The sequence below is a fragment of the Cryptotermes secundus genome, unplaced genomic scaffold (genome assembly GCF_002891405.2).
Source record: "Cryptotermes secundus unplaced genomic scaffold, Csec_1.0 scaffold1851, whole genome shotgun sequence".
Lineage (NCBI taxonomy): Eukaryota > Metazoa > Arthropoda > Insecta > Blattodea > Kalotermitidae > Cryptotermes > Cryptotermes secundus.
The window spans coordinates 4,192-23,513 of NW_019735587.1; the positions used below are offsets into that span (position 1 = coordinate 4,192).

Consider the following 19,322-nt stretch of genomic DNA (forward strand, 5'->3'; position numbering starts at 1 on the left):
ATACAGAGTCTACAAAAACTACTACACATAAGTGTATCTAAATAAAACAAATATTCACCTGTATTCTATTTCCTTTCTTTTGACCACTCCAAGTATTCATTTATCGAATAAAATGATTGATTTAAGAGAAAATTATTTATAGCTAACTTAAATTTTTTATAATCACTCGATAATTTTCTTAAATTATGTGGCAGATTATTAAATATTTTAATACCCATACAACACAAACTATTCTTATATTTGGCCAAATTTATCAATGGCACGTGTAAGCTGGTACTTTGTCGTGTATTTATGACATGTATTTCAGCATTTAGTGCAAACAAATGCATATTTTTCACCACCAGAAGCAAAAGCGAAAGTATATATTGAGAATAAAAAGGCAACATGTTTAAATATTTAAAAAATCCCCGGCAAGAGGCTCTAGAATTTACATTCATAATACTCCTTATAATTCTTTTTTGCACTATGAAGACATCCTTGCTATTAGTGGCATTTCCCCAAAAGGCAATTCCATATACAATTATAGAGTGAGCATAGGCAAAATATATCATTCTTAGATCATTAATAGATAGTAACGATTTCAGAGACCTAATGGCAAAGCAAGCAGAATTTAATTTCTTTATCGTTTTAGATATATGTCCTTGCCAAGATAAGGATGGATCCAAAGACACCCCCAGAAAGTCCATAACTTGTGTACTATTAATATGAGAATGTAAATACTTTATAGGGGAGTTTACAATATCTTTCCTTATCGTTGTAAAATACATACAATATGTTTTATTTAATGGGACCCAAAGGTTCAATAAATTCTTCCCACATCAGTTCCATTCCACATTTATCACAAGGACGCAAAAATATTGAATTCCACAGTTTACCCTCCTCAATCCCATAATTAAATTGTGCTTTGTGTGTTCTGATAGAATAACCGCAGTTTTCCGTACAACGCCACTTCACGCAGTTGCTGTGGAGTAAGACCGAACAATTCGACTCAGCAACCGAATCTGGTTAACATAATACACACCCCTGCCGCTAGTTTACGAGTAACTAGCGACCCGTTCACCGATGTGTTGTCGTAACGCCGGCAGAGCGCGTGTGAGAGCGAAGGGATAGAAGGAGGGGAAGGAGATGGTCTAATCGGTTTAATCCGCTTTAATCCGTATTGTCCGACAGCGTTCGACAGTTCGTTAGTGCCCCACACTAGGCTGATTATCGGTTATTATTAATTTACTCTGTGCAGGAGGTTATAATTATTGACATTCATATTTTATCATTCGATTGTCGACTTGTCTGAATGGCATGCACGATCTTTCCTTCTTTGCAATGTGTGAGATGTTGGTTAGGACATATAGAATTTATTTCACTCTCTCTCCTATTATTAACAGTGATAGCCTTATAATATATAATGGCTGAATATAATGTAAAAGCAGATACAGAGTATTCTAATTCGTCCAATACGTCATCGACGTCTGAAGCCATTTCCAGAAACGTTCAAAATGTTGGCCCATTTACTTTCGTTGAAGTAAAGTGTGAAATTGAGGTAAGTGGGGGGGGGGGAAAGGAGTAAAAGTAAAGGTATCCCCGTAACAAGCCGTGGAGGCCCATAGGGTTGTGAGATGTTGAGGTTCCCACATTTTCTAGACAATCGGCTAATAGATGGCGGCAAGGTTGTCAGCCCTACGCGCCGGCCGCAAAGTAGTTATTAAATTCTTCATTAGTGTGCATTTTAACAAGAGACTGTTTTTAGTTTTGACGTATTGTACGATATTCGGTGAGCTACGAGGCTTTGAAGGCATTTTGTTGCATTGATCAATTTATTTATTTGCAGTCATGTGCAAGTTTCTGAAATTAGTACAGTATTTCTTTTATTTTTCTTGTTATTAATATATGTTTTGGCCTTCCCTTGCCACTTTCAGTTACATTGTATGTTGGAAATTGTTTCGCCTATATCATCCATTGAGGGAGGCACCAGTTATAATGTCATAAAAGTGTAATGTTTGTAAGGTAAAAATAATTATAATATGTTTAAAATTGAAGTGGATAAACAGTCCAAGATTTTTCTCTTAGAGGATAAACACTGTAGTGCACTTGTAATGTGAGGATATATGATGTAGTTCTGTTCTTGATGTCTTATTCGCTGAGTGTGGTATTCTGGATGATGAATGATGGCCTTCTACATCCAGCAAACATGGGCCAGTGACAACGTAACTAGACCAACATTTTACATTAGACACCAGTTGCAAAGAATACCGTACTCAACAAACAAGACGTCCACAACAGAACTACATCAGATATGCACATATGACAGGTTCACTACAGTGTTCATCCCTTAAAGAGAAAATCTTGGATTGATTATCCATTCCAATTTTAAACACATTACAGTTACTTTTAACCTTAACAAATGTTTAACTTTTATTTAAATTTAATAGGTGTTTTGCTTGATGGGAGGATCATGCAGTGAAATGACTCGTGACATACGATATAGCTGAGGATGGCAATGGAAGATATTCACATAATTTTTTAATTGCTTCTGTTTTGTAAATGTTATCACCTCTTCATTTCCTGTTAGGCAAAACGAAGATAATATTCACTTCAATGTAATGGTATCTCTCTGTAGCTTGTGAATATTTTCTACTGTACCGGGAGTTATTCAAGACCTCTTTAAATTGTTGACAATTTTGTAGAAGGAGTCATGGAAAATATTCTTTTTTTCACAGGAAAATGAAGAATACTGTTCAGCTGCTAATTGGGAGCATTTCCTTTGTCGTTCCTCAGTGAAAGGAAACAAGGATGAACATGATGATTGCACTGATGAAAAGAATCAAAGGATTAACGAAACCCACGAAGTTCACATGAACATAGCGCCTGTTAAGGGATCTGTTAGGTCATGTTCATTTACAAATTATGGGGACAGGCCATATGTGTGTGGTGTTTGCGGCAAAGGTTTTGGTTATGCTTGCAGTCTCAGGGTGCACAACAAGATACACACCGGAGAGAAACTTCACCTGTGTCAACTTTGTGGGAAAAGATTCGTTACAAGTAGTGAGCTCAAGAAACATGGGCTTTCTCATACAGGAGTTAAGCCACATGTATGTAAAATGTGTGGAAAGGGATACATTCAATGTGGAGATTTACGAAGGCACTTACGGACTCATACAGGTGAAAAACCTTTCTCATGTACATATTGTGGTAAGGGGTTTACAGATAATTCAAATTTAAAGCAACATTTGGTCATACATACAGGAGAGAAGCCATACAAATGTGATGAGTGTGGGAAATGTTTCGGCAATTCCGGAAATCTTAAAACTCATAATCTGACACACACTGGTGAAAAACCTCACAAATGTAAAAGTTGTGGCATTGGCTTTAGTACCCGTGGCAATTTAAAAGCCCATTTACTGACACATTCTGAAAAGAAGCCATTCGTGTGTGGCGTGTGTGGGGAAGGGTTTTGCAGAAATTCTCAGTTGAAAACGCACACATCTAGACATATTGGTGAGAAACCTTATACATGTGATATCTGTAGTAAATGTTTTTTTACAAAGGGCAATTTGAGAACACATTATATAACTCATACTGGTCAGCAACACCCATTTACATGTTCTGTTTGTAATAAAGGATTCACGTATAGAGGAAATTTGAAGCAGCATATTGAGACACATTCAGCAGAAAAGCAGCAGATCTGTAATGAATGTGGTAAAAGTTTCAGTAGTAGTACATGGTTCAAGAAACATATTCTGTCCCACTCTGCAAAGAACAACATTGCCAACAGTGCATGAACCCAGACACTGAATATAGAAGCAATAAAGTGAATTGTTCGAGTTTTATGGGCCCTCATAAATACGATGTTGTGGGGGTGAAGGTCCGCAGAAATTACTGTGAATTTAAGTGGAATATTTTCTTGGAATTATGTAAAATGTGTTTGTTATTGTTTATTCAAACTGAATACTGTTTTATCATCCTTTCATACAGTTAACTGTTTGTAAATATCTCACATCAGATAGTCATATAAGAGTTGACTCCATTTGAATATCAAGGTATATACTGTTTATTTTAAAATGAAATAATTGCTGTTCATTTAATCTATAATTAACGCACATCATTCCTGTGGCAGCCATTGGTACCACTGTTCTTAGTAGTGTTCTTAGCTACTTTGTCCATCCATGATACTTGTTTTAATTCCAGCAGAAATTGTTATTCACTGAATTGACAAAATGTTCCGTGGAAGTTATCCACAAATGGAACATGAAATGAGTTACAAATGCCCTTTACTTACTTACTTATGGAGCTGAGCCCTTCTTGAGAAGCCGCCAATTGTGCAGCCACTCAAGAATTTCCCAGTATTTTATGGAACCTGAAGGTTCATTACCATGTTCACAAGGGCCCTCCACTGGTCCCTGTCCTGAGCCAGATCAATCCAATCCATATCATCTCATTCTGTGTCTCTAAGAACCATTTTTATATTGTCCACCCACCTACGCCTTGGTCTTCCAAATGGTCTCTTTCCTTCTGGCTTTCTCACCAATATCCTATATGCATGCCTCTTCTCCCCCATTCGTGCTACATGCCTTGCCCACCTCATCCTCCTTGACTTGATCATTCTAATTATACTTGGAGAAGAGTACAAGTTATGAAGTTCCTCATTATGCAGTTTTCTCCAACCTCCTATCACTTCATCTCTCCTTGGTCCAAATATTCTCCTCAACACTCTGTTCTCAAACACCCTCAGTCTGTGTTCCTCCCTCAATGTTAGAGACCAAGTTTCACACCCATACAGAACCACAGACAAAATTATAGTTTTGTATATTCTAATTTTTATGTTTTTGGGCAACAGACGAGAAGACAAAAGGTTCTGGACTGAATGGTAGCAAGCATTACCCGAGTTCAGTCGCCTCTTAATTTCCTCCCGAATCAGGTTTCGATCTGTTATCGTTGTCCCCAAATATCTGAATTGTGCCACATTTTCAAAACATCTGTTTCCTATCTTTATGTCATGATTTTGCCCTGCATTTTGATGATGAGACAGTAACATGTACTTAGTTTTCTCTGTGTTTATTTCTAGACCACTCTCATTACTTGCGTCAATTAAAGTTTGTGTGTTTTTCTTTATGGTATCTACATCATCGGCATAGACCAACAGCTGATGTGTCCCGTTTAATTTCAGTCCAATTTGGTTTCCATTTTCTTTAGCTTAGGTTGTTTATCCAGAGGATCTGTCCAAGTCCAAGGCTTTGTGTTCATTTTCATAACAAAGCAATTTTTTATGGCGAGGAGTTGTCAGCCCCACGCCCAACCCCCAAGCTGGAGGACCACCCCTTGTCGGCTGTCCGCGACTGCTTATTCAATATATTCGCAGCTTCCCTCCATAACTGGAGGGTGTCTCCTCCATCCGCAACCTGAGGACGCGCCACGCTGTGGTGACAACGGACCCACCTAACATGGTTACAAATGTCCCTACTGAGTTAATGCCTTCTTGAAACTTTAAATTTTCCACTTTGATACCAACCGTGAATTGTTTTTGGTTGTGTACCTAAGTCAGATTTGAAGCTTTCGTAGAGTCTGAAGTTAATAAAATCTTCTCAGGCTATCAACCATGTCAGAGTCTGATGATGGAACAGATGGTACCTGGTACAGTAATTCTTAACCAACTTACATGGCTAACAGCTTAAGATTTTACTACATTGCATATATACATGCCACATGGAAAACACCAACTGTGATACATGTTTAAGACATTTTTCCTATTCTTAAGACACTGTATCCACATATGAACACTGCAGACTGTTTACAGGCTTTGTAATATGCAGGATGGTTGATGGGCAGAATCACCCATCTTCACAATACAGTAACATGTGAAATAAGGAAGACAGAAGTTTTCAGTAAAATGTTATTAATCAAATGCATTGTATATTCATATTGATAAAAAATTATTAGTCAATTTTCATGTAAATATGCTGTTTACCTCCTCCATCTGCACTGAGATACTATATGGTTCCCTCAGTTGCCCTGGGTTTCATAGGATTCAAGTTTGAATTGCATCCTGGAGACTATCCTGACAGTTGTCTCTGGGGTTTCATCAGGGGCACTGGTAATATACTCGGATAATACGTTATAATCAGTCAAGTCCACCTTCTACGTCTTTGGGAAATCATTATTTCCCCATATATAACCCATACTATTGATTAATGAACTATGGCTCAAGCTCAGTTCAGTCAGTAGTGTGACTGTCAGGCATATTGCCAGCATTGCCTGTGTGCATGTTGTCTGATTCCTGTCAGTGGTATTTGGCATTAAATTAGTAATCATAAACTTCTGTCATCTCCAGTCGGTACTGAAGTGAAGAATACTAGATCTGTACCAGTGTCTATATGTCACGCTCAAGACAAGATGCATTAATTTATTTGGTAATTAAGTAGAGGGATAAGATTTCATTATTCAGTAATGGTTAAATTTTCCGTAAATTGGCGTATTATTATGCAGGTGTACAGGGGCATAAACATAACACACATAAACCTTAAGACTTTGGTGGAGGTGAGTGGCCACTTGTTAACTCCTGCTTTTTCCTCCCCGGGAAGACCCCCGTGTGGTACATAAAATTTTAGTCTTGGCTGTAGCCATAGCCTCACAGATTTCAAGACTGTTACGTTAATTTCAAGTTTCAAATAAAGTATAGGCAGCATCTGGTAGTAGCTTCCAACTTCCACCACGATTTTAATAATAGCAATTGCTCATATAATTAACCGTAATGTGGCTACTTCGATTACCATTTTCTTCGTCCACCATTCTGCACATTACCGCACATAAGAAACCGTAAGTAACCTAATTTTTTAACAATATTTGTGTATTTGAATCCCTCTTCTACTTTTACCCAGATCTTAGAGAGGTCGGGCACAGATCATAATTAGATGATGTCCGCCATTTTGCAATGGAAGATTTATACGAAAAAGTAAACGAAGCCGGCTAACCAAGGGAGCACGTGAGTTGGACATCGTTGAAAAGTGTTTATTTTAATACTGTAAGCGTGGGCATTATTGCCCTAAGTTCGTACGGTATATTATGTGGCTGATGAACAAAGCTGTGGATCCAGTTGATATGTCACTTTAGTAACTGGGCATATGTGATCGTTCGCAGGATATGCCAAACCAGACGAGTGCAGGAATGAATGCGTTTTCGTTGTTTATGAAATATTGGATTGTGCTAAAGTAACAGCATCCGTGTAGATCCAATGTTGATAACAGACGACAGTATTTCCCACGTGGCTTGTGTTACCTGCCCTATTCACAAATAGTCTGGCTCTGCATCCTCAAGAAATCCAGGAAGTATACCAACTGCAAATTTTCCTACCTCGAGGCCCCTACTAGCCCTGGTAAGTATGTGAACTAAATGCACATATGTTTCTTGTGGTGTGAAACGTCTCCTAAATTGACGGAAGTATATTCCCGTAGATTGAGGGTGTTTGAGAACGGTGCTGAGGAGAATACTTGGGCACAAGAAGGATGAAATAACAAGAGGCTCCAGAAATTGCATAATGAAAAGCTTCATGGTTGCACTGTTCCAAAATATTGGGATAAGCATATAAAGGAAGATGAAATGTGTTGGACATGTAGCACGCATGAGTGACTTGAGAAGTGTATGCTGAATTGAGAGGGAAGAAACCACTTGGAAGATCGAGACATAGACAGGTGAATGATATAAAATGGATGTTAGATGGAAGATAGTGTAGTAGATTAATTTAGCCCAGGGTAGGGATAAGAAAGTGCTCTTATTTGTTTGTTTGCACTTCATTTTGTGGTACTGAGCATATAGCTTCCATTGACTGAATGAAAGAATAATAATGATCTGGAAGGAAGATGTCATGGTCCAATTAGGTAGTATCTCAGTAATGGCCTGAAGTGAGTGAGGATAGCCATGGTAAATCTTTATTGTTTGTATCCTGCTGTGCATTATATATGGTATTATTATACAACTATCAACCCATCAAATTTGTAATAAATAACCAATGTTATTTTATTATCATTCATTTCATTATGTACATTTGCTACGTTTTGATCCAACTGGGTTATCATGCAGTTTTTCATGAAATGTACTATTCGCTATTGAATTGTATTTTTGGTCTCTGACAGTAAGGGAGGAACATAGACTGAGGGTGTTTGAGAACAGGGTGTTGAGGAGAATATTTGGACCGAAGAGGGATGAAGTGACAGGAGGTTGGAGAAAACTGCATGATGAGGTGCTTCATAATTTGTACTCTTCTCCAAGTATAATTAGAATGATCAAGTCCAGGAGGATGAGGTGGGCAGGTCATGTAGCACAAATGGGAGAGACGAATGCATATAGGATATTGGTGGGAAAGCCAGAAGGAAAAAGACCAAGGCGTAGGTGGGTGGACAATATTAGAATGGATCTTAGAGAGATAGGATGGGATGGTATGGATTGGATAGATCTGGCTCAGGATAGGGACCAGAAGAGGACTCTTGTGAACACGGTAATGAACCTTCGGGTTCCATAAAATGCTGGGAAATTCTTGAGTAGCTGCAGAATTGGCAGCTCCTCCAGAAGGGCTCAGCTCCATGAGTAAGTAAAGTAAGTATGTATTTTGAATGTGGATCCATATTACTAATCAGTATGAATTTCATTTGGAAAGAAAGGTGCAACAGGCACTGCCAAAGTGTGCATCAATGAAAGGATTTGCAGCAGTGTGTAGATAATGCAGTTGTTAAAAAAAAAGTTAGAAGTATTGGACAGTTTTAGCATCCAGGCTTATGTCATGAAGATATGATTGGTACGTGCATGTATCTGCAGTGTATGAAATATATGTACATGCACACGCGCTCACTTTATGGTAGTGATCTGGCAGTCATGAGTAGTAGTGATTGTGTATAATTAATTCCTTGCTGGTAATTTTGTATAATTGTTGATTATTATTCATAATAACCACATCATTCACTTTAGCTGTAACACAGATATATGCAGGCACTATGCCACATTAATTCTTCAGGTCAGTCAGCCTAAAACTGACAGATTCTTTTCTGTGCAGAAGAGCAAATGCGTTTGGTATGTACACATTGAATGTCAGTGCATATGAGTATTTGGAGTCTTCTGAGCTCATACAATGTATATCATCTGTGAAGGTTTCGTGGCAATTTGATATTTGTGTGAGAAATCCTGAAATATTTCAGTGACTGTGTTATTTTGAATTGCTGATGCTGAGAAAGCACTTGTGCTTTTGCATAGTGTTATGGGCAGGAAGAAATGTCCACAAGCAATGAAGAGCTTGAGAATATTTATCAATAGGGGAATTTTTTGTTGTGCAGATTGCCATGGAAGAAGAACCTGTAATAAAAGAAGAGCCGTATTCAGACGGTGAGTTGGATCCACTGCAGACAAACAGTGAAACTGCTGGAGAGAGTGAGGTGAGTCACAAATAAGGTATTTGATGCATTCTGAATATGATGATGTCAAATGCACAGTAAAGTAAAATAAGAAGTAAAGCTATCCCCGTACCAGGCCCTGAAGGCCCGTAGGGTTGTGCGACATTGAGGGTCCTACACTATCTGGACAATCGGCTCAAAGATGGCGGTAAGATTGTCAGCCTTCCATGCTGGCCGTGCTTTACTCCCCAGGAAGATTATTTAATGAATGCAGTAGCATAGTTGGTTGAGGGGTTATGCTACAAGCCAGAAGGTCGCGGGTTCAAGCCCCGATGAGGTCATTGGATTTTTTTCAATTGACCTAATCCTTCCAGCCGCACTATGGCCCGTGGGTCGACTCAGCCTCTAACAGAAATGAGTACTAGGAGTCAGATGCACAGTATAATTGTTAAACATCTTTGAAAAGAAATTGGAAACATTAACTGTTATGTTACAAATTTCATGTCAAATCTGCAGGTAGGATAGATTTCTGCTGTGCAAATTCACTGTTGGGGTTGGTTGCACTGATTGATGGTGAGGCTGAAGCAAGAGCATGCAGTGAAGGTTACTGGCTCCCTTGCAGCATCTGCCTCACATGATGAATAATAATCCTTGCCACTCTGGGCACATCAGACATCAAAGTTTTCTCCACAGAGTGGTTATAAGCTCTGAATTTTCTTTACTCCATTGTCTGAGAAAAAAAGCATGGTTTCTCTAAAAAGATGTAAACTTCGAAAGAAGCCAACCATCGTCATCTGCCTGATGACTTGGCTTCTTATCACAGAGGCTAGAGTTCAAAGCTCGTGTCATCCATGTTAGATTTATATTGGGTGAAATGACACTGGGGGAGGGTTCTTTGGGTCATTCCATGTCAAGTTGATGCACTGAAGTATCGTTTTCAACCTTACCTTCTCTGATTTAAGTGAAACTTTGTATATCAGAAATGACTATATTCAAAGTATCCGATATATTTCTTAAAGGTACAGGGAAAGTAGCCCCTGTGCTTAATTAAGTGCTATGCCATGACATGGTGGAGTGAAGATATAGCTCCACCATTCTTTACCTCAGCACTAGATGGAGGTAAAATGATTAGCTTCACTCCATGGCGGCTTTACCCTGGTGAAAGAGTCCTCAGTACCCATTGGAATTTAGGCTTGATGGGCCACACAGCCAGTCTGGACACTGTGCAGAAGAGGAAAATATCTTGTTCCTGCTGGGCATTGAACCCTGGCTGTCCAGCCTGTTGCTATACCAACTGAGCTATCCTGCCTCACATATATTTTAAACATTTCTTTGAATTACTGGCAATTTAAATATAAAGAGCTGTAAAATTTAGAACAGATGACAGCAGATTTTGTCATCATTTTGTTTCTGCTTAACATACAGAGCCAAACTTGGGCTTATATTAAAGCTTACAAAATAAGCATTAATATTATGTCATACCGCTTGGCACAAAAAGCCAGTTCTGTACTCACAGCAGAGGAAGGGAACTACTTATGAGTAGATTCAGAACTGCTTGTTACCTCTTTAGAAGCTGTCATTTCAGCTGCATCAAATGATTTGTCTCCTGTTAGCAGCCATACTTAAATGAGTCAGTGTGAGTAGCAGCTGGTGTGTCCCATGGAAAAACATAGCCAATCTGTGTTAGGTGTAGAAGTTAACCAAATATTGGAGCTACGATCATGGAGTGAGTATGCATAGGTAAAGCAGACAGTGGGCACTCAGGAAGTGCTCAAAATAGATCAGTGGCACTTACCATAAATCTTCCCTAAGGCACAGAACTACAAAATACAGTTCAAGATGACCCATTTTGCTTCCAGTGAAATATTTGTTCCAGTTTAGAAAAAGAAACTTGGGAGGCATTAATTCTGAGTATCCCTTCATATGTAATTTGTATTTTAATGTATTATAATGATAATCAGGAAGAGAACCCGTGCACTGCAGAGCCAGCAGCATCTTCCAATCTGAAGGATGGTTCCATACAGATTCCCGTTAAAGACGTAAAAGAAGAACCGGAATCGATAGTAGTGGAACCAAACTTGCATCTTGAAGAAAATGATGGAAACAGGTTTGAAATATTTATTGATTTTTAGTTATGAGAGGTGGCTCACTTTCATTTAAATTGTATAATGGGGTGAAGTTTCACTTTTCTTGTGGTAGTCTGTTTCATCTATGGTACATGGTTCACAGACACTGCAGATACACTTCCACTGATAGAACACACCACCACAGGATATTATCCATGTGATGTAAATAAATATTCTTAGCCAGTCTAGAGGCATTTAGCATAGTGCATCTATGACTCTGCAGTCCTTTTGTTGGCCCTTGGCTGCTTTTTCAGTTTCTTAATCCTGTACACAGTTGGTAGGACTCCTTGGATGTGGGATCAGCCCACAACAAGGCCGCTACCTACACACAGAATAAACACAGACATTCATGCTTTAAACCACGTGGCCACTGTGATCAGCTAATGAGAAAAACTGCCGTGTCCGTCTTGTAGTGCACTCAATTTCACCTGTTATTTCACAACATGTTTTGGCAACACAGTGCCATCATCAGGTGCTCCATTTACGTTAATCTATTGCATTGCTTGCCATTATGTCATTGTAAAATTATTTAAAAAATATTTAAAAATATTTGTCAATTATAATAAATTTTTATATGCTAAAATCTTGTTAAGATATTCATCTTATATATCCCAATTCAAACCCACGCATGGTTCCTCCATATGGGAGTCATTCGTCTTATACTCCGTGTAATGTTGGTTCCCAACATTACAACACCTGCAGCCAAAAAGGGAACACACATCACGAGACATGATATACACGGAGTATAAGAGGAGTGACTCCCATATGGAGGAACCATGCGCGGGTTTGAATTGGGATATATAAGATGAATATCTTAACAAGATTTTAGCGTATAAAAATTTATTATAATTGACGAATATTTTTAAATATTTTTAAAATAATTTTACAATGACATAATGGCAAGCAATGCAATAGATTAACGTAAACGGAGCACCTGATGATGACACTGTGTTGCCAAAACATGTTGTGAAATAACAGGTGAAATTGAGTGCACTACAAGATGGACACGGCATACATATCATGGACGAAAACCAGTGCAACAGGACGCTAAAATACAACATTGAGAAAAACTGCATAAACTAATAAAGTGAGCTAAAGTAAATCCAGCGAAATCTAAAACTTGTTACTTATAAGAAGAATACCATCTTGGGTATAATGCCACGTAATCTGGTACACATTCACTGATGATTCAGAAGAATGAACTGTCTCCAGCTGGAGGGTTGAAGAGTAAGGCAGGCAAGAAGCTTGTACTACTGTCAGTTTCATGGCAAGGCAAGCAGTGCGGTACATACTCTGTGGCCAGATTTAAAGTGTAAATTCTTTAGTGTAATCCTATCCATGTTGCATAGTTCTTCCTCCTCACTTTATGAGTTTCATTCTGTTTTGTTATAATACAGTTGTCTCAATATCCATAAGACACAATTGTCACACTTTGCATTTTCTTCAGAATCCATATTTGTACGAGGTATCTTCACTTGTACTGTCACAATAATCATCATCATCATCATCTCCTCCTACTCCTAATGGGGACAATATCTTCATATTGCTCAGACATAAGGTATCCAGAGAGTGTGCTGGGCAAGCAATTCGTAAATGTTCAGTGTGTTCCTGTTTTTGTAGTCAAAAGCAAAATTGTCCAAGTAGGATTTGAGGTTCTCACAGCAGTGGTTATGAAGACTTCTTTCTGTCTTCTGGGATATAAACAGTATGCAGTCTGTTGAAAGGCAACTGATGTTTCAGAGGAACATGTTGCCTCCATCTTCAGGGTCAAAGAATAAGCCATGCAGTTCTTCGACCTTGAATATGGAGGCGAGTGACACGTTCCTTAGAGAATGTCTGTTGACTTTCAGCATTATATCCCAGAAGATAGGAAATTTTAAAAACTTGTCTACTACAAGTTGTACGCATCTTTTATTGCACCGTCTGCCACTACTTTCGTACACTGTTGTGCAATGAAAATAGGTTTTATTAGTTTCTGGTTACTAAAGATATTAATGATATTGCTAGCGCTGTGTAATTGAATATTTCTGGCATCTGAGCTCAGAAATATTAATACCATTTCTTTCACATTTAGTGCTGAAGTAAATCACCAGGCTGAAGCCTTGCCTGCTAGTGGAAGTGGCCTGACATCAGCACTTCAGCACAGCCAAGGGGTATGTGTGGACAACAAGGATACATATTTCATATGTGGGGAGTGTGGAAAAAGATTTAAAGTATTAAGTAAGTTGACTGAACACTCATTTCTCCATACTGGAGAAAAGCCATATGTGTGTGAAAAATGTAATAGAGGATTTCATTCCATGAAAACATTGAAAAAACATATTCTGATTCATGCTGGAGCCAGAGTCATTAGTTGTGATGTGTGTAATAAAATTTTTAATCATATTAGTGCATTAAAAACACATGCTGTGGTGCATACTGGTGAAAAGCCATATATTTGTAATGTATGTGGTAAAGGATTCACTTTCAATAGTAATCTAAAGAGGCATTCCTTAACACACACTGGAGATAGACCATATGTTTGTAAAATATGTAACAAGAGATTTACTGATATTACTACATACAAGAGACATTCTCAAATCCACACAGGTGAGACACCGTACATGTGCAAAGTGTGCAGTAAGGGGTTCAGGGACAGCAGTACTTTAAAGAGGCATTTTGTGACACACACAGGTGAGAAACCATACACTTGCAAATTGTGCAATAAGGCATTTACAGATTGTAGCAGTTTGAGACGACATTCTTTGATCAGAAATTGTGTGAAAGGAAAGATGCCTTGATCTGTGAGATTATTGTTCACATGTATTTTATGTGAAGTTATATGGTGAGAATTAATTATTAAGTAATTGTTTTATATGCAAAATGTGATCGCCAAATAAATGTATCTTTATATTTCAGTTTTCGAACACCAAATGTATATATAAGCAAGTGGTGATTGTTTAAACATAATATTTAGTTGAAGGAATAAATTCTGTTCAAAATACCTCAGTTATTACCCATGCCTTCTCAGACCCTGTTGTACTGTTCTTTAATGTGATGTGGGCTCAGAAGTAAAAAAAAAAAGTAAAGCTATCCCTTTACCAGGCCGTGAAGGCCCATAGGGTTGTGAGACGTTGAGGGTCCCACATTGTCTAGACAATCGGCTCAAAGATGGAGGTAAGGTTGTCAGCCCCACGTGCCGGCTGTGCTTTATTCCCCAGGAAAATTATTTAATTAATTCCTGATACTCATTTCTGTTAGAGGCTGAGTAAACCCCAGGGCCTAGTGCGACTGGAAGGATTAGCGTCAACTGAAAAAAATCCAATGAGCTCGCTGTACCTGAACCCGCGAGGGCTCAGAAGTAAGCTATGACAAATTTTGAATACATCCACCATAAAGTGAACAGTGCATTTAGTTCCCTTCACAACAGCACAATAAGTGACAGTTTTTCAGTTATCAAATTAGGCATCTTCATTTTTCCATAAAAAAAGCATCGTTGCTATTATGGGCGTTTAATTTTTGCAATTACATATCTTTCTTTGGGAGAAATTTCAATCCTTGCATCTAAGTAAGTGGTCAGACATGTCAAGTTGCGGACTGTCACTTGATTCTTACTTTGATTTCATCCTTGAAGTTGCTGGCACCTATTCAGAGTCCTCACATTTCTTTGGTTTTGTTTCAACTTTTTTGTCGTGTATCACCAGGGAAACCAAATGGGACTGAAATTAAATGGGACACATCAGCTGTTGGTCTACGCTGATGATGTAGATACCATAAAGAAAAACACGCAAACTTTAACTGATGCAAGTAAAGAGGTTGGTCTAGAAGTAAACACAGAGAAAACTAAGTATATGTTACTGTCTCGTCACCAAAATGCAGGGCAAAATCATGACATAAAGATAGGAAACAGATGTTTTCAAAATGTGGCACAATTCAGATATTTGGGAACAACGATAACAGATCGAAACCTGATTCAGGAGGAAATTAAGAGGCGATTGAACTCGGGTAATGCTTGCTACCATTCAGTCCAGAACCTTTTGTCTTCTCGTCTGTTGTCCAAAAACATAAAAATTAGAATATACAAAACTATAATTTTGCCTGTGGTTCTGTATGGGTGTGAAACTTGGTCTCTAACATTAAGGGAGGAACACAGACTGAGGGTGTTTGAGAACAGGGNGTGGGTGGACAATATTAGAACGGATCTTAGAGACAGAGGATGGGATGGTATGGATTGGATAGATCTGGCTCAGGATAGGGACCAGTGGAGGGCTCTTGTGAACATGGTGATGAGCCTTCGGGTTCCATAAAATGCTGGGAAATTCTTGAGTAGCTGCAGAATTGGCGGCTCCTCCAGAAGGGCTCAGCTCCACGAGTAAGTAAGCAAGCAAGCACCAGAAATATTAGTAGAGGAGGGTAGGGGGTTTTCTGGATCCACAGTCATGTTTCATTGCAAGCATAAATTCTTGTCCCTGGTAGGACATTAAGATAGTCCATCTTTTCTACTTAGTTTGTGTAGCTTTATCTCTCTTCTTGGCAAGCTGCTGTAGAAATCCTTCATTCATTGCATGCATCATTTCCTTATTTTAACCCTTTTTGGTCAAACGATATACAATATCCATGGTGACTGTGCTTCCATGGAGAAATGTTGATATACTATCGACAAAGTTTGTTTCATGTTTCTGCGTCATATTTCAATCATACATCACCAGTTGGCTCTGTAGGCTATACCAAGGCATGTATGAATGTTTTGTCTGCCTCCTACTGCCATCTGGAAGTCATAATTTGAAAATTCTTGAAGAATGAATGTCATTTATATATTATGGCATGTCACATGTTAGTAGCAAGCTTTTGTGTTCAGCTAAACTATGGCCCTTTGGATTGAAACTAGATATAATCCCTCGTGTGCTGTAGGTGAAGAATCGAGCAAGAAGATGTCAGAAAGTGAGAGAGCGAAACAAGTGTTGCTGCATGTTGGTGGGTAGGAAGGCATGACAATGGGCAATGATGCATGTGGGGATTTGATTGCACCGAATAAAGTAGTTGGGCCATCAAAAAGACAAGAAAGTTCATGGGGTGATAAAGCATATAGAGAAACAATTTCAGAAGGATGTTGTGCCAGATAAAAACTTTGTAATAGATGAATCAGCAGTTGGGTTCAAGAGCAAAATAATTTTCAAAACATAATAAAAAAACAATGAAAGGGGGATCAGATTATTTGCATCAGCTGAAAGTGACACTGGTTATGTTCACATTATAATTCCAAACTATCAAAAACTTACAGGCGACATGCAACTTACCATACTCTGAAAAACCGTTCATTTTAAGAATAGTTGTTTCCCTGATGGACAGATTATGACTCAGCGTGTTTGGTATTGAAGACTACCGCCATTTCACTGCCAGATATTAAAGCAGTGCTGAGTTTGCCTAAGAATAGAAAACACAAGTATATATTTGGTTTTCTAACTTTATGCTCTTATTGCGCCAACTTTTTGGGCAGAACAGTTCACTTAGTAGCTTGGCAGGCATTTAATACCCCTGATGATCTGGCTGCGGAAATTTTTCTAAACACGATGACCGGAAAGGGTTAACTCTTCGTAACTTCTGAAGGCAACCACTTCATTCCTGTTTGTAGCGCTATACACCTATCTTCCTGATCCTCATTATTAGATTCTTTCAGCTTCTACCCATGGACCATTCATTAGTTCTTCAAGCAAACCTATACACTCACCTGCAGTGTTCTGGAGCACCTTCAGGATGCAGTCTCCTTTCACTCGTAAGCAAAGCTGTGAACTTGAGTTCAAAGACACATAACCACACATTGATATGTGGACTGAGATTGTATATGAGAATTTTCTTGGTCTCTTTCTTTCTTAACAAGGATAGTAATGAGGTAATGCTCAACCAATTCGCCATCATACCAGCCTGATTTTGGTTGTTTGAGTGGTGTCCTTTTGGGTGATTCTCTGTTCATGTACATCTGCCCTGCTGTATAGCTGTACAAGTACTAGCAGCTATCTTTATGCATTTCTGCAAACCACAAGGGACATGCAAGCATTTGGATCCTTATAGCCTATTTTGCCTCTTGTCTTTTATGATGCCTTCTTTATCCTGCCTAGGCTTTCTACAAGGTTTGCTACATTGTGGTTTGGAATACCCATCTGTTTCTCTATCCAGATTGTTAAAGAAATTGTGTAAGACTTCCTTGCTGGCTGCAGCACATACATGAGAATGTTTCTCGTGGTTCTCTGTGCCAGAACATTTCATAAACAAACATACTGAGCTTGGGCCTCGCAAGTTGTTGCAAACACTGGTAATGGTTCCTTTATTCTACCCACATAACACTTGATACACATCAGACCAACGAAATCACAGAAGAGCCACAGGCAGATGTTGTAATCATAGGACCTGCAGTTGTTTTCTCTTCAATTGTGAACACAGGCTGTCCACCTGTTATCCTCTGTATTTCCCATGCTATTTAAACTACACCTGCTACTGTGTGTGTCATACCTTCTAGATGCCTCACAGAGATACATTCATTTTTACTTCTTTTTTCCAGCTGTGAGTAGGGTGAGTGAGAGTTCATGTTACATAGCCTCTGTTATCAGTCTTCTGCTATCCCAAATCTATGTCTCTCCTAAAATTCACAGGAAAGCATAACTCTAGAGCGGATATGTTTCAAAACACCCACTTGTCTGTCAGCACCTGACAAAACTTCTCACACCATTGATTAGGAATGTGCTGTACCATATGAGGAGCACCACTGAGTTCAGTCAGTGACAGCTGGCCCAGGGAACACCATGGTCAGCTTCAGTGCAGTATGACTTCACTCAGAACTGCTGGAGTAACAGTTCAGCACCTAGCACTAAATGAACATTCTTTCTGTTCAGTAGCTGGGTCTATAAGCAGGAGGATTGAGTAGCCATGGTAACATGTCACTCTCCTATCATATTACTTGAAGCCAGAAATTTTGGTATGTGGATGGCTGACACAAGCTGAGCAACTTCCTCTGCATCCCAAATGGAACCCATTCAGATATTCAGACTTACGGTATGGCAGGAAGAACACCTGCTGTTCTCTGGACACAGACCAACTACAGGAGACATAATGGGCTCTTGAGTCACAGTCTCTACAGGAAGCTAATACACCAACTGGTGCCACCTCACACTACCATACATCTTACAACTTTCAGCAAAAGTGTGGGTGTTCTCCTACAGAAAATCCATGAAGCACTTGGCCCTGGGAGACGGAAAGCACGTAGAAACTGATCCACACAACCTTAGAATGTATCCAGCCATCCTGGCAGACTGTTGCTGATGTACAATATACAAATGAATCCTGTACCACAGTCCAAGATGTGCAGCATTCTCAGGTCAGTGAAGGACAGCCTAGGTCTATAAGTTCCAGGGTCTGTAAGATCCTGAGAAGAGGCTAAATTCATGCTCTGTCCGCCTTTACCCTTCAGAAAATTACATGAAGATAGTGCCACTTTTATTTCTCTTGTTCTGTTGCTGTAGTTTACTGTGCTCCCTTGGTGACGTAGAGCTCATCCAAGAACACATATATATATAGAAAATGGGAGCATGATAAAATGTAACTTGCAGTGTGACTGGAAGACTTCATTCATGTGTAATACTTGGAATGTGTGTGTCAGTGAGACTGTTATAGTTCCTGTGTATTAAATGTGTTACCAGGAGAGGACTAGTGTGTAAATCAGCAACAGCGCTGTATTTAAATGTGATTAAGAGCACTTGTAACCGGGTGCTAATAAATCCAATCATCCAAACTAGAACCCGTCATTTTCATCATGCGTACCACACTAAATGTAACAGTTTTAACAGAAATATGAGGA

General features: G+C 38.9%; 2 protein-coding genes across 4 annotated transcripts; both read left to right on the forward strand.

The window, feature by feature from the left end:
• Nucleotides 1-787: 787 nt before the first annotated feature.
• Nucleotides 788-4,328, forward strand: LOC111869703 (zinc finger protein 239-like). 2 transcript variants are annotated; one of them, XM_023861404.2, is made up of 2 exons: nt 788-1,537; nt 2,715-4,328. In XM_023861404.2, the coding sequence occupies exons 1-2, from the start codon at nt 1,403-1,405 to the stop codon at nt 3,774-3,776; spliced, it is 1,197 nt and encodes a 398-aa protein (XP_023717172.1). In that variant the 5' UTR covers nt 788-1,402; the 3' UTR covers nt 3,777-4,328. The 2 variants fall into 2 exon arrangements, with proteins under 2 accessions (XP_023717172.1, XP_023717173.1); XM_023861405.2 differs by lacking the exon at nt 788-1,537 and adding an exon at nt 1,784-1,848.
• Nucleotides 4,329-9,293: 4,965 nt separating this feature from the next.
• On the forward strand, nt 9,294-18,992 carry LOC111869704 (the record flags this gene model as incomplete). 2 transcript variants are annotated; one of them, XM_033753533.1, is given in 4 exon segments in its annotated part: nt 9,294-9,410; nt 11,330-11,475; nt 13,569-13,714; nt 18,663-18,992. In XM_033753533.1, coding segments are annotated over 4 exon segments (534 nt in total), but the record flags the coding sequence as incomplete, so codon positions are not given.
• Between the last annotated feature and the right edge of the window lie 330 nt (nt 18,993-19,322).

Bases quoted from the DNA above. Each gene is read 5' to 3' on its own strand.
- LOC111869703 (XM_023861404.2), top strand. From the start codon at position 1,403: ATGGCTGAATATAATGTAAAAGCAGATACAGAGTATTCTAATTCGTCC. The intron at 1,538-2,714 runs GTAAGTGGGGGG...TTTTTTTCACAG, and splicing joins AAGTAAAGTGTGAAATTGAG to GAAAATGAAGAATACTGTTC.